The sequence below is a fragment of the Euprymna scolopes genome, chromosome 8, assembly GCF_053919585.1.
Source record: "Euprymna scolopes isolate OS-2025 chromosome 8, ASM5391958v1, whole genome shotgun sequence".
Lineage (NCBI taxonomy): Eukaryota > Metazoa > Mollusca > Cephalopoda > Sepiida > Sepiolidae > Euprymna > Euprymna scolopes.
In genome coordinates, this window is record NC_136489.1 from 22023015 (window position 1) to 22039443 (window position 16429).

The window sequence follows — 16429 nt, forward strand, 5'->3', positions numbered from 1 at the left end:
CCTTCTCTCCAATAAATAGGATCTCCCGATCTTCAAAAACGGAATGTAAAAACAAAATAAGTAAAAATAATGATAAATTATGTCACTTTTGGGTCGTACGTGAAACTAAAATAATATTTTCTTAGTCTTCTGGCTCGGATCCAAGCGTAGTATCTGTTCCCTCTAAAGATGGTATAATGATATCGTGGGGTTTCCGTTTGCGCCGGGCGTCCATATAATGCAAATAAGTCAGAGATTCCTATACGGATATTGGAGATAAACCGTAATAACTAGATATATTCTGACACTACATTAACCAGATCACTTAGATAAATGCTTTCACAGTTTTAATAAACGGGCTACAATAATATCGTGGAGTCTTCATTCAGGCCGAACGTCCATAGAATGCTTAGCAGCAATATATTGCCCGTGAAGGATGCCGCCATGGAATTCGCACAGGTATCGTTAGTAGTAGTAGTAGTAGTAGTAGTAGTAGTAATATTATTATTTTTTACAGGTGTGGATACAATCAAGCGAAATACGACTGTTTCTATGCATAACCTCTTCATATCCAAAAATCCATCCTTAACCGACAAGATAAAGATATCTGGACTTTTATCCGTCGCCGCAACCAAAGATCTATCTTCCCGGTAAGTGTACGATACGTAACATAACTCACATTCAGAAACATGTCCGAAAGAAAAAAAGAAAAAAAAAAAAAAACATTCCAGGTTCGATTAGATTAATCATGGAAATAAAAAAATAAAAAGAATCCAAAAAATAATGAAACTAACTGTTAAATTGACCGTTTTAAAGAAGGAAGCTATTTGCTGAAATATTTTTTTGTTAACCGTTTTTATGCTTCGCGTTCTCAATATCATCGTACTGTACATTTTTGCCCCGTTTAATTGTTTCGTTTTACGGCATATCAACCCTTTTTTCTGGTTACTCAATGTCGAATTCCGTCATTTTGTGGCAACTAAAAATGATACACTTGCCTGTAATTGACATGAAAGCAGGAAAATGGTGGAACCCAGCTTCTGGTGATTAAATTTAAACCCGATGCCTTATTGTCAAAACAAGAAACAGATAATTAACGATTTACATAGATAAATCAGCGTGATACTCTGTCACGTGATTATCTCTAAGAAGACGAATTGACAATGTGTAAGTTTGTTCTGGAGTTATCTAGTGGACTGTTAACTTCGTAGTTAACGTTAGTCGAGCTTCCAACCCCGATAATCAGTCGGACAGAAACTGGGCTATTTCAATGGTCTTATTGACTGATGCAAAGATCCTTGGTAGTCTAGGAGGTTCACCTTCCCAGGCCTTGGCTCCCGGCTTTCGAGATGAGCAAGTTTATTACTTGTTGTCACCGACGCTAATCAGGCATATTTTACAGGGCTAGAGTGCTCCTCCTCTTGGGATGTTGGCCCATTTTTCCATCTCCCGACCTTGTGTCACATCTTCTCGCGATGGGAGATTAGTAAATACTGTTCTGGGGTTATCCATGTGGACAGAGGCGAAGAAAACCACTTCCATTTCCTATGCTGATCATACCAGTGAAGAATACGTTCCCGACAATCAGTTCGACAATGCCTAGGCCATTGTGTAAGCCGTAGCCCCTTTTTTCCTGTTTAGGTGTGGTATTTATTTTGTTTAATTCTAGGAGGTTACCTTCCTAGGCTATCCATTCTCACTTTGAGAAGAAGTTAATTTATAGCTAACTACCTGAGGCGTTTTTACCGGGAAATGCCAACGAGGCGGCTTAGGCAATTTTTAAGTGGTTAGAATGTACCACCTCTTGTGCGCTGACTTACTCTTCCTACCTCCAAATCTCATGCCACTAATTTCCGCGGTAGAAGGGAAGCAGATAATGAAATTATCCATGTTAATGAAATAAAAAGCAAGAAAAAACAAGCTCCGGTGTTGGATAAAGGAACTTGGAGATCGTGCAGATACACATTTCGATGTAAGCAGAAAACAAAGCGGCCGGACTTTATACACACATATTGACCTCTGTGGAACAAAGAAATCCAGGTCGAACTTATGCACACATATTGACCTCTGATGGAACAAAAATGGAATAAAAGCAAGAGATCCGACAATTACAAAGAGGGTGAGAGAGAGAGAGAGAGAGAGAGAGAGAGAGAAGGGGGAGCACGATCGTTACGTCATTCGATCGTCAACCCCAACCTCCACCTTTCACCACACTTGCTTGACACGTCCGACGACCGCTGACATACAAAATAATAATTAAATAAATACATTTTTGTTTTGAAACAGTTTCCGTGCAACAAACATGATTATGTATACGTGACAGCGATAAACAGATAAATCATTATAGAGAAAACCGACTATACAAAATTATTACTTTTAAGCAATCAAGAGCATTGCAATCTTACGAAGAACTTCTCTTATTGTGTAGCTTTTTTTTTTTACACAGTGATCACCACTTATCAAGGCCCGGAAGCCACTCAGGGATAAGGGTTATTGCAAGTACATTACGTTAGTGTGGAGATTTGCTGAAGTGTTTACTTAAGGGGGCGGTTCATTAGGAATTTGTTAACATTGGACTTGAAGACATCCAAGTTGTAGTCCGGAGGGAAGCAGGCAGACGGAACAGAGTTCCACAGGCGTGCAGTTCTAAGAAAGAAGCTTTGTTCATGGAATCTGCGTTTTGATTTAGGCACAGATATAGAGTGGGGGAAATTTTTCACAGTGGATTCAGCTAGACGGGTGTTTTTCGTGAAAGATTGACGAGGGGGACCAGAGATTGGAGTTCAGACGAGCACCTGCCATGGAAATAACGATAAAACAAGGATAGGCTCGCGATGTCTCTTCTGTGGGAGAGAGGTTGCAGGGTAGAGAAAAGGGCATCCCCCACTAAGCCACGAAGTCTATTTTGTACTCTGTCAAGGCAAGATAGGTTGTTTTTAGCAGCTCATGCCCAGATATGGCAACAGTATTCCATCCTTGGACGTACTTGGCTTTTATATAGATAGAGAATTGCATCAGTAGTGAGATATCTTCTGGAGCGGTAGAAGGATCCCACCATCTTTCCAGCGACCTTGGCAACAGATGATGTACGTGTTCCATTTCAGATCAGGAGTAAAGGTCAAACCCAGAAGCTTGTCAAAACATGGGGCCTCACCCAGACGAGAGCTATCCATCACAATTGATGCCAGCTGGGGATCAGAGCGTTGATGATGTAAGGATAGGAGTTTGGTTTTGGATGCATTAAAGATAACCAGCCACATCTTCCCCCACTGAACCACGCGCTCGAGATCAGAGGAGAGAGAATCACAGAGAACTTTGTCATTTACAGCCTTTGATGTGTTGCCGTAGATGGTCGTGTCATCAGCATAGATGTCAACGAATGATTTAAGTATGTGTTTATGCAGGTCATTGATGTAGATCAGGAAGAGAGTTGGGCCCAGGATTGACCCCTGAGGGACTCCAGCATTTATATTGCAGGCCTCCGATTTTTGTCCATCTACCACTACTCTTATGAGCCTATCGGAGAGAAATGATTTCATGATTGAGAAAACATTTCTTTGCAGTTTGAATGGATTTTAAACCCACAAATTGGAAAGGAAAAGGGACAAGAAGCTTTGTTAACAAGTGAGTTTGCCTAAAATAAAAATGTTCGTCTAAGTCATCTTTCTTGTCCCTTTTCCTTTCCAATTTGTGGGTTTAAAATCCATTCAAACTGCAAAGCCAGCATCTTTCAGATTAAAATTAAAGGCTTAATAACACATAGAGATATTGCACAAGGACAACCAGAAAGAGACTCCAAGTGTTTCACCGAGAGGAAGAATCTCAAGCCTCCAAGTCAGTCGAATTTAATGTGAGCTAGTCTTGTTTTTAATAATAATAATAATAATAATAATAATAATAATAATAATAATAATTATTATTAAAAAGAACATATTGTAATATTCATTCATTTGGGGTCACCATTGGGAGATGAATAAATAAGCGCATAATGAAGGGTAAGAAAAATACTTGTTTTTATTATTACCAGTAGTTGTTTGAAAAATAACACTGTAATTATGTCAAACACGAAGTTAGCTTTCTTATTTTATCTTTCTGTTTTCTTCCCGTTTTCCTTCTTTTTATTATATTGAACGAAGAAACTACGTATAAGTTACTATCATTCAGAAGTGAAAGTTGTGCTATGGAATTGACCAGATTGGAACATGGCATGCTTTGATTTTCACACTATAATCAAATTCCCCACCACGTGTTGACAAAACGAAAATAAGCAAAACGAGAAACAACGACAGATACAACAAAAAATCTGTCGCCTAAACATTTTCAAATTCTTACGTTTTTCATTTCCCAGAACAACGCCGGATAACTCTACTGATAATAGAATAAGCGACAAAAAAACAAAAAAAACAACAAAACACAAAAAAAAAAAAAAAAAAACAGGCCGAAACTAGTGCTCATATCGTCAGTAGTTTAATGGACAATATTAAGGTTATACGATCATACAAATAAATAAACAGTCGACATGAACAAGGTATGTCTACAAAGAATGGTGGAAGGGTGCAAGAAAATAGTACATATGACTGAAAATGGCATGATAACGTTCGTTCCTGGACTTCCGGTTCATTCATTCAACTAAACTAAGTAAGGAGAATCGAGAGATCTTGATGACAATTGAGAGATGTTAGATCGAATCTTGCAGCATGTGGGGAAAACGTTTGATGATGTTGATGGTGATGCTCCCCAAACGCAAAAGTAATTTATCTGGGAATTGAAAAATAATACTTCAATAAAACATTCACAACAACGACTCGTCTACCTACAACCACAGTAAAGAACTATTTTTCTGTGTGTGTATATATATATATATATATATATATATATATATATATATATATATATATATATATATATATATATATATATATACAGGGTGAACAGAAAGTCCTTGGACCATTTTTAGTTTTAAAATTAAATATTGTTAAAATCACTTTTTCTCTTTTCGAATAAAGTAAGTATTTAGTCTAACTATTGATTTAATTATTTTCAACAAAAATATTAAAATAATTTTGTTTAAACTTTCAGAAAAATAAGCAAATGAGAGGCCATAATTCAGCTTCATTGCGCGGGAAGGACAAACTCAGAGATTATTAAGCTCTTGAAAGTGGCTAAATCCACCGTGTACCATGTTGTGAACAGATTTAAGAAACTTGGTCCATCTGAAGATCGTCCTAGGAGTGGAAGACCTCGCACTGCTCGAACAAAGAAGGTGATTAAAGCTGTCGAAGAGAGGGTAAGGAGGAACCCGAAGAGATCTGCAAGACAAATGGCTAAAGACATGAATGTGACCGTGACCTCGATGAGAACCGTCGTAAAAAACGATCTCCAGTTGTCCCCCTACAAGATAAGAAAGAGACAGTACCTCACACCTGCCCAAAAGCACAAGAGACTTGAAAGAGCAAAGCTTCTTCTTGGAGAACTGAAGGCTGGCACGGCAGAGCGAGAGATCGTTTTTTCTGATGAAAAACTCTTCACAATTGAAGCGACTGTTAACAATCAGAACGACAGAGTTTACGCAAAATCTTCAGCAAACATTGATCACTCCGTGAGAATAGTTTTCTGCCGACAAAAGCCATCTTCCTTCATGGTGTGGGCTGCAGTCTCCAAATCTTGGAAGTCGCCTCTGATTTTCGTGGAGCAGGGCGTTAAGATCAACACAGATCGCTACATTAACGATATTTTGGTTCCAGCATTTGAAGAGATTAAGAAATACTTCAAAGATCAGCCTTTCACCTTCCAACAAGATGGAGCACCATCCCACACCTCCAGAAAAACTCAGGACTGGTGCCAACGTCATTTTCCAAGATTCTGGAGTAAGGAGATGTGGCCTCCTGCATCGCCTGATTTGAATCCCATGGATTTTTCGGTGTGGTCTTTGTTGGAGGCAAAGGTCTGTTCTGTTGCTCATCCAAGTGTTGATGCTTTGAAGACATCTCTTCTGAGTGAATGGGCTAAAATACCTCAGGAAACGCTGCGTGCCTCGGTTGGTAACTGCAGACAGAGAATTGAACGTCTAATCGAAAGGAAGGGACATCACATTGAAAATAAATAATTTGAATTTATTCTTGGTTTCCTAACTTATAATTTTCATTCATGTTTAATTTATATTTTTGTAATTTTCTATTAATAAACCACTTTTGAATTGGTCCAAGGACTTTCTGTTCACCCTGTATATATATATATATATATATATATATATATATATATATATATATATATATATATATATATATATAAACAACAGAAAAGGCAAACAAACTTCCATGAACAAAGTTTTCTTCCTAGAATTTCGCATTTGTGGAACCAATAACCACGCTGCTTCCCAACTGACTACAAGTCTAATGTTAACAAATGTTTATTGGGTCGTCCTCTTAAATAATCAAACACTGCACATTCCACCCATTATTGAAAATCGTCCCATGGTGTTTAACCCTATTTTTAACCTTTATCCCCGAGTGGTCTCCAGGCCTGGATAAGCAGTGACCTATTAGTAGCAAAAGATGACTGTAAAACTTTAATAACATTAATTTGATGCCGAGAAAATCTGTGTAGCCTTCCACTGTTGTTACTAATATTTTCCATGCTGTTTCTCGAATAATATAGTCTTATTTGAATTATTCTATATTTTTGCTGTTGTTTTCAGTTTGAGTCTAAGAGAAGATCAACTGCGTCTTCTGTCGAACATGAAATCAATTCCTCAACCCAAATTTCCTTGTCCATTCGTCACCCATCGCTGCAACCCTGGAGCCAAATACCGTACAGCTGATGGGTCTTGTAATAACCTGAAGCACTCTATTTGGGGGAAAGCGGGTACTCCTCTGCAACGGTTCCTTTCACCGTTTTATGACGATGGTAATAAAATTACTCTCTCTTTCTCATTCTCTTTCTCTCTCTCTCTCTCTCTCTCTCTTCACACACACACACGCACACACATATGTATGTATGTATGTATGTATATATATATATATATATATATATATATATATATGTTGCCTTGTCTGTCTGAGGAACAGTACTACAAAACTACTCGTAAATTTTTGGGCTACAAACTTGATATATAAGAGGTTTGAACATATGGAACAAAATCGATTTGGTTTTTAGTCTGTGAGAATAGCTGCTAATGAGTCAAAATTGATAAAAAATGGTAGTCGACTTAAAATGCTCTTTTACGCATGCGCAAATGTACATTTATACTTTTCACAACGTTATTATTTTTCGTTTTTATGCTAGATAGTCAGGAGGGAGATATATATATTATAAAACGTGTCATATGTTATATGTTGGGTTTGATATTTTGTTAATGATATTTTCTTATAACATCTGCATTAAAACATATAAATCGTATGTATATTTGTTTAGCCAATAGGATATGATATTGACGTATAAACTGAGTCATGTTATATCAGAGTTATCGCACGGGTATATTTTACAGTTCATATATAAGAAGAATATATGCTTCATACCTTTTTTGTTGAAGGATTCTTGTGTCTTCACTTGCTGAGCTCCGTGACGCAACCATGAAACGACCAGCACCATCTAATTGAGACATCTGTCCTTTCTTTTGTGAAACCACAAGAACAACACTTTATATTTTTATAATGTAAATTTATTCAGTTATCTCAAACGGTTTCACAGGGTCTGCATTTCTTCTACATGTTTCTTCTTCTCCTAGCCCGCTTCCTGGTCGTCAAGTACGTCTATTCACCTGTGTGACTAGACCCCAACTCTGTCCTCTGTTCGCTCTGCTGATCAAACTCCAACTGTCGACTCTAAACTTACCGAACTCTGACCTCAGTTCCGTTACGTCATAATTCAAAAGCACACGTATCCCTTACGTGTGACCTTTCCATATCTGCCTGCCCAAGGTTATTTTGTTTATATTTAACCTAGCTAATTTATATAAACATATCAGCTAAAAACTACCAATAAAACTATTTTAAGAATATTATTGAATAGATAGATAAATAAAAAGATAGGCAGATAGTTCAATAATAACTAATAAACTTTTATAATTACCCAATATATTCCTCTGCGAACAGACGCCACACTAGATGATTTGAAAATCATCCCTTCTCAGGTACATGCTATTATAAAAAACCTAGACCCCTCAAAAGCATGTGGACCAGATCTCATCCCGGCTATGCTATTAAAAAAATGCTCTGCCGAGGTTGCTCCAGTTCTGTCCAAACTTTACAATAAATGCCTTAACGAATCTTGTTTTCCCGACTGCTGGAAAACCGCCTCTGTGGTACCAGTCTTCAAGAATTCTGGTGAAAGAACTGACCCACTAAATTATCGCCCCATTAGCCTGCTCCCGCTTTTCGCCAAAATATTTGAGTCCTTAGTTAATCAAGCCCTAGTCCAGCACCTAACAGCTGCTAAACTCCTGACTGACAAACAATATGGATTCAGGCAAGCCCGTTCAACAGCAGATATCTTAACTGTAGTTTCTGAACGTATATACCGTTCCTTAGATAAAGCAGGCGAGGGTAGAGCGGTGGCCCTTGATATATCTAAGGCTTTTGACAGGGTATGGCACGATGGTCTTCTAAGGAAAATTAGATCATATGGAATCACTGGAAGAATTCATGATGTAATTAAATCCTTCTTAAGTAATAGAAAAATCAAAGTTGTCCTCGACGGTCGTACATCCAAACAATATGACATAAATGCGGGAATACCTCAGGGGTCTATCCTTGGACCTCTATTATTCCTGATATTCATAAACGACCTCCCTGATAAAATTGTTTCGGAGATGGGTATATTTGCCGATGACACCACTCTCTATAACAGATATGAGGGGAAAACAAATGAACACATATCCAAGGAAATGGCAGAAACACTAGAGGATGACCTCCAATCCATAGTGGAATGGGGACAAAAATGGTTGGTCACATTCAATGCTGCTAAGACTAAGCTTGTTTCCTTCAATAAATACAAGAAACCTTCTCTACCATCAATAGCAATGGCCAAGAACACATTACCTGAAAGTACTTCTTTTAAACTCCTCGGCCTAACGTTTACAGGGAATATGAACTGGAATAGATACATTGAGAGCATTGCCAAGGCTGCTGCAAGGAAGGTTGCCTCCCTCTACCGTGCTAGAAAACTACTTGCGCCTGACAGTATCCTATACCTCTATAAGGCAACCATTCGCCCATGTATGGAGTACTGTTGTCACATCTGGGCTGGTGCATCTGCTGCTTGTCTCTCGCTCCTGGACAGGGTTCAAAAGAGAGTCGCCAACCTGATAGGTCCTGAACTGTCATCTAGGCTTCAGCCTCTGTCCCATCGACGAGATGTTGCATCCCTCTGCCTGTTCTACAAATACTTTAATGGTGAATGCTCTGACGAACTGCAAACACTTGTACCTCCCTGACGTCACTACCCCGACAAACCCGACAAGCTAGTAAGTCTTATCCCTTTACAGTAGAGATCCCTAGGTGCAAGAAAGCCTTTTACTCCAATAGTTTCTTCCGCAGAACTGCGGGTCTTTGGAACTCCCTTCCGGGATTCTGCTTTCCCAACTGCAATGATATGCAGAAGTTCAAGTGTAATGTTAACAAACATCTTTCTACTCATCTCCCTTCATAATGACCCCGCTAATTAAGTCCCTGATAGTAGCCCCCTGCTTCAAAGTGGCACTGTGCCTTGTTTGGGGTGAAAATTGAATTAAAACAATTTTTTTTTTATATGCGTTAAGACATAGTACAGATGGTAATAAATAAGGTTTATGCGTTGGTTTCGATTCTAGCTAATGGCACTCAAGTCACGTATTTTTTTTATCGTTTGAAATCACTACTATATATTGGGAACAATAGAATACTGACTCTATAATAATAAATACGGGTAGTCTGCTAGCATGTATATATATATATATATATATATATATATATATATATATATATAGTAAGTTTTAAAAATATATATGGCAATTAAGCTACACAGAATATTCCGCGTTTCATCCACGCTAGAATTCATAAGCCTGGCGAATCCTAGCGTGGATGAAACGCGGAATATTCTGTGTAGCTTAATTGCCATATATATATTTATAACTTACTACCTAGCTCTACCTATTTATTGAGCACTGTTGAAGTAAATATTTAAAGTTTACGCATAAAATTATACTTTCGTATATTAATTTATGTGATTAAATGAAGTAGTCATATATATATATATATATATATATATATATATATATATATATATATACTGCTGATCAAAAATTTAAGACCCCTTAAAATCTTTAAAAATAAGCCTTTTTTTAAGGATAGACTTTAAACTCTTCCGACTTAAGGTTACTAATACTGCAATCTAAAAGGTTATGGAAACAAAAAGGTACATTCGAAAAATTTCATTTAAAAATTTGTTAAATTAGGCTTTTTACACATGATTAAAATTATAAGACCAAGGGTATAAATTGTTAGATTTATGGTAATTCTAATGTTTTTAATTCAGTTAGAGATTAGCAATCACTGTGTAAAGGTGTTACCATACCTAATGCAAGAAAATTAACCGAAGTTGAGCGCTCTCGAATTCTAGGATTCGATAAGCAAGGTTTGTCACAGCGAGCGATAGCAGCTAAGGTAAATCGCACTAAATCCGTTATTTGCAACTTTCTAAAAAACACTGAGAATTATGGAAAAGCAAAATCCTTTGGTAGCGCCCCAAAATTTCTCCTGTATTGAGTAGGAGAATCAGACGGGTTGTTATGAATGATAGAGGACGTTCTTCTAGTCAAATTAAGGCGGTTACAGATGCTGATTGAAGTCCAATAACCATCAGACGACACTTACAACAAAAAGGCGTGGTAAATAAAAAGCGTAAACAAATTCCTCAATTGCTTCCACGTCAAAGAGAAAGTGGAAGAAAGTACTGTTTTCTGATGAGAAAAAATTCAATTTAAATGATCTTGATGGCTTCCAGCGATATTAGCATGACAAAAACATGCCCCTTAAATTTTTTTCCACACATTATAGTGGTGGAGGGTCCGTAATGGTATGAGGTGCCGTTTCTTACAGAGGGTGTGATCACCTTGTAAAAAAAAAGTTAATTATTACGTGTAATTATATTCATACAGATATTGTACATGATTTATACTTGCGTAATAATGTTATAATAAACATAAACCTCTTTCTATATATATTTATGCATGCGTATAGATACTGACTTTCTTGTGTTTTTGTCCTTACTTTGTTTGATGTTTGGATTTTAAACGAAAGAAGATAATGTTCTTCGATCCCTTGGCTAGATCTACGAGAGATAAACATTCTACAAGGCCTGCAACAACACGTTTCTTTTCACTAGCTGTCCATCGACCCTTTCTATGCATGTTGGGAGACCTGCAATAAAGTTACACACTTAAAATTACCAGAAAATAGAAAAATTAGCATAATTTTCAAAATATTTGTTTAAATTCCAGTGCCACAAATTTCAGTTCTCTGTGTTTCATAGCTATTTCAAAATTAAAAAGTATTGATCTGCAATAAAGCGATACACAGAGTTTACACACACACACACACACACACACACACACACACACACACACACACACACACACACACACACACACACACACACACACACACACACACATAATATATATAAATATTTATATGTATATATATGTATATATGTGTATATATATGTATGTATATGTATATATATGTATATGTATATATATGCATATGTATATATATGTATATGTATGTATATGTATATATATATGTATATATATATATATTGTAGGAAATAAATATCAAGAACATATTAATTACAGATATTTGATTTATTATGTCACTGTCTATCTCCTCTCTCAACGAATGTTGTCCTAGGTAACTACAAATCGGGAGATAAACATAAATACTACTATTTTTATGGAAATCGCTTTATACAAAGCATGAAACCACTTGACGTAAGGAGCTAAAAATACCGTTTCAAACTAAATAACTAGCCGGTCCTGGATGTGACCTTAAACTTAAGTCAGTCCATTACGCACTACGCAAGACATTTAACACATTGCTGCTTTTCTTGAATGCAATATTATTTATAGTAGGGTGATGAGTTCTAATGTATGACGCTTCAAGAATTTATAACTTTTTAAAGATTATTTTCACGTTGTATAATTTTTGAAGCTTTTTCTAAGATTGGAGGGGGCAGTTATGTTCTTTTATCAAATGTTGATATATAACGCTAGTATTGTTTAAATGCATGGTGATTCACTGGGACAACCTTGCTGTTGTATGCCCAATGTATGTATTATTCATATATTTATTTTCGGAGTTACTTTCTCCTAGAGAGCATTTGAATTTATACACTACATTGGTTTGCTCCAAGGTTTTTATAGCCAGTGATGAATTGTTTCTAATCACGAGGTTTTATGTTCTAAACTTTTTTAGTAAATAATAAATTTAATTTTAGAGTTACTGTCAATTGCTATCGATAGGCGTCAAATACCTACGAACGATATTTTTACTTGCATTTTCTTCGATTCTGAAGTTAAGTGTCATTTGATCTTGGTAAAATATATTAATGGAGTTTGTATTACGGTGCTGGCTAATATTATTATTAGGGGTTTCAAAGGATTGTAGCATTCGTTTTATTTTTTTATCAAAAATGTAATTCGAAAAGTGATTGTTAATGAATACTTGCTTATTTTTTTTTTATTTCAATGAGTAGTGCCTTTTTTGTGGATGATATCATTTAAGCGCGATTTAATAAATTTTTAGTTATGGCTATTTTGTATCTTTGTGGGCACTCACTCTTAAAGTTGAGGAGACTGGAATTTATGCTCGTTGGTTTTTATATGCGGAGGTGTTGAAAGTATTATTGGACGTATCAATAAGGACGTCAAGAAATGAAATTATTTTATTATTATTTAACTCTACTGTGAACATAAGGATTGAGTTTTTTGACAAAGGTCATTCAGCTAAAATAAGAATGCCGTCCACGTAGCGTACATATATAGGGGGCTTTATGTTATTTTATAAATATTTTGTTCTCTAGCTCTGTCACTTAGGGTCGGTCCGAGGACTGATCCCATTACCACTCTATCTATTTGAGTATATATGTTAACGTTAGGGTCATAGAAAGATACTTGTGTGGTGCAAATTAATTGTATTTTTTTTTAAATATTTAGAAAAAAATGACTATTAAGAATAGTATTCGTATGCGTGTGTGATAGCCGCCCTAAATCTTAGACATACTATAGATTCAATCAGCAGGGAAATGTGAATTTGACATATCTATGCTATAAGGTTTTAGATTTAATCGGGATTATTCACTTATAAAAATGCTTTTAATTTGACTAGAATTTTTACGTGGTCAGAGAATGTACAGCTTACGTTGCTCTCTTGTATATCTATCGCTATCAATATCATCTCTACATGCATTAGTGAAAAGGTTAAGAGATAAGGAAGAAAAGGAAAAGACGCAAGGGAGAAAAGAAGAAAAGAAAAAGGAAAGGAAGGAAGAATGGAGAGAAGGGAAAAAGGAAAAATGAAAAGGGGAAGCCATAAACAAGTTATTAGTGGTGATTCTAAGTCATCTATTTCTCCTTCCTGCTCGTCCCCTCATCCTCCCCCCCATTCACTCCCATTTCTCATCATAGCTTTTTTTTTTTACTTATTTACTACGTGAAGCATTGAGCAGCGACTGTAATCTCATTATTTTGATTGCCGGCATGAATTATCATGATATAAGTTATTCTCTTCCACATTTAGATGGCTTCTACTCATCCATTCTTGCTGTAATCATGTACATGAATGAAAGAAGGTTTCAACTTTATAATTAATTTGTTATGAATAAATTTAAAAAATCTGGAAATGTTATTCTGTCAAAATTATCCCAATCCAGCGGTACAAATACAACTTCTTGAGAGTTTTGAATGACATTTAGAATGGTATCTGTAATCTAGTCGGCTTCGCCCGTTTTTCCCCACTACACTTTGTGATGTTGTAAGTTTCAGTCTTTTCTATAAAAACTATTATGACATGTTTCCTTCGGAATTGAATGATATACTCCCTGCTTCAAGCTAGTTTTACGTAATGATCTCCAACTGACTGTTTTGTTTCCGCATTAAAATACAGCTTTCTATGCCAGTAGCTTTTCCTAAGAACTAAAGTTTAATGGAACCCTCTTCCTGTTGACGGTTTTTCTTTGACGTATAGTCTTAAGGTCAATATGCATTTTCTTGTTTTTACGATAATTATCTTTCTTTCGTTTAACTCCTTACATCAAGTGGCTTCATGCCTTTTTCTGAAGCGATTTTCATGAAAAAAATCTGCATTTGGAATTCACAACGATTTTATTTTGACAAATTGTAATTTTAATATATAATTACTGAAATAAACATTTGCGATTGTACTTACATCTGATTGTACCTCAACGCCTTTATCCGTGACACTCCCACCCTCAGGTTCATTGCCAAATATATTAACTCACAATAAGTCGGTGGTCCCACCCTGCCAAACTTTCACAATAAGCACTCGTCTACCTACAACAACTACCAACAAATCCCCCCATTCTCTATATGTGCCTAGTCTAAGCTCAAATGCCACGAATAAAGCTTCTTTCTAAAACTGCTTGCTCGTGAAACTCTGTTTTGCTGAGTTGCTTATCAGTTGACTAGAACATGGTTGTCTTCAAGTCCAATATTAACAAGTTCTTGCTGTCCTTCCGTCCCTATAATAATAATAATAATAATAATAATAATAATAATAATAATAATAAAATTCTACTAATTTCCACCACTAACGATCACTACATTGTTGTCACCGTGATCACATTATAATCGTTAACCTTATCCTTGAGTCGCTTACAGGCATTGATAAGCGGCGACTCTATTTGTAAAAATATAGTTATTTAAAACTTCTACACGGTCATGAATTACGGAACGAGAATAATCTACCCCCGTAGATTAAAGGGTTCAGTTCGCAATTGATTACCTATTAGGTCATTGCAAAAGTTTTTATCGATTTAAAATTTCATCTTGAATATGAAAAACAGTTGTGAACATCTTTATTCGTAACAATAACGACCTTCGCTATCTAAATATTACTTGATTCTAAGTTCTAAGATTATAACTGCATCGCCTATGTTCAATCTCCTAAGGCAATTTAAATGGTTTTGTAATCCTCAAAATAAATGATAATATGAGGGAGCTAGGTAGGAGAATATACAGAATGAGGCAAGATTTCCCAACCAAATTCTACTAGGAGATCTTTAGTAAGTAATGCTTTGTAAAGACGATCATTATCACGATGAAAGATAAAAGATGAAGGTTGGGTCAACATGGGGGAGAATATTGCAGAAAAATATAAATGATACGTTAATAATATAAAAGAAAAAGTGATAAATTAATAACGGTGATATGTTTTAGTAATAATAATATGCATAAAATAAATTACAATGATTTCAAATGCTCCAACTACATCTGAACCAACCTGAAAATTATTTTCTTAATAATACTAATCAATTTCGAATAAAAAAAAAACATTTTCATTTTGTTATTTTTTGTTTTTGCTTTAAACATTGTTTGCCGTTGAAATTTCAGGCGTTTCTGAACCCCGTACTACAAGCGTTTTTGGTACCCCGTTGCCCAGTGCTCGGTTAGTGAGCACCTCGGTCCACGAACCGGATTCAAGCAGTACGCAACACAACATTTTTTCACACATGGTCATGCAGTGGGGCCAGTTCATAAATCACGATATGACCAACACTCCTGTCGAAACAGGTAGGTTATCTCTTCTCTTCTCTTCTTCTCTATCTTCTCTTCTCTATCTATCTATTCTATATAAATAAAATGAACTCATTTTTTCCCGTAGGATTTTGACCTTAATAGGATTAAAAATCAAGATATTTCATGCAAATATAATATGCACAAACGGCAGAACAATATCTGAGGTGTGTTATAGGCTTATTATTTCTCAAATTCCTCGATAATCTTAGATTTCTATACTTTTTCTGCTGAGAAGTCACGGCCAAAATCGGTTAAGATCAATGGAAGTGGTAAAATATTTTCTCTCTAATAAATTCCTCCTCCCCCTGCCACCACTTAACACCGTTTGGGGATCGTTCACAAGGAACAGTTGAGAAGAGAACACCGGTTTGGCTTCGTAGTTCTTTCACGTGAAGTTATTTAAAATCACTAAACTAAGCTGCAGTGCTCTGTGGCGTAGTGGTTAGCGTGCTGGACAATTCACATTATATTTTCACGTTCGCGCCGACCTACCGTAGTCGTTTTTTTTTTCCTAAACAACTGGAATGGACTTTTCTTGGTGGCCGAACTGTTAACGGAAACAAACACTCGGGCAACGTCGGGTACCCCCGCTAGTTATCTATATAAATAAAATGAACTCATTTTTTCACGTCGGATTTTGACCTTAATAGGATTAAA

General features: G+C 36.1%; 1 protein-coding gene across 1 annotated transcript in view; it reads left to right on the forward strand.

The window, feature by feature from the left end:
* LOC145283506 (salivary peroxidase/catechol oxidase-like) overlaps positions 1–16429 on the forward strand; it is an 83938-nt gene that overhangs the window by 25924 nt on the left and 41585 nt on the right. Inside the window, exons 3-5 of the mRNA XM_080132340.1 lie at positions 497–629; positions 6677–6885; positions 15587–15766. Coding sequence (XP_079988466.1) covers positions 497–629; positions 6677–6885; positions 15587–15766 — 522 coding nt within the window. The remainder of the gene's footprint in view (positions 1–496; positions 630–6676; positions 6886–15586; positions 15767–16429) is intronic.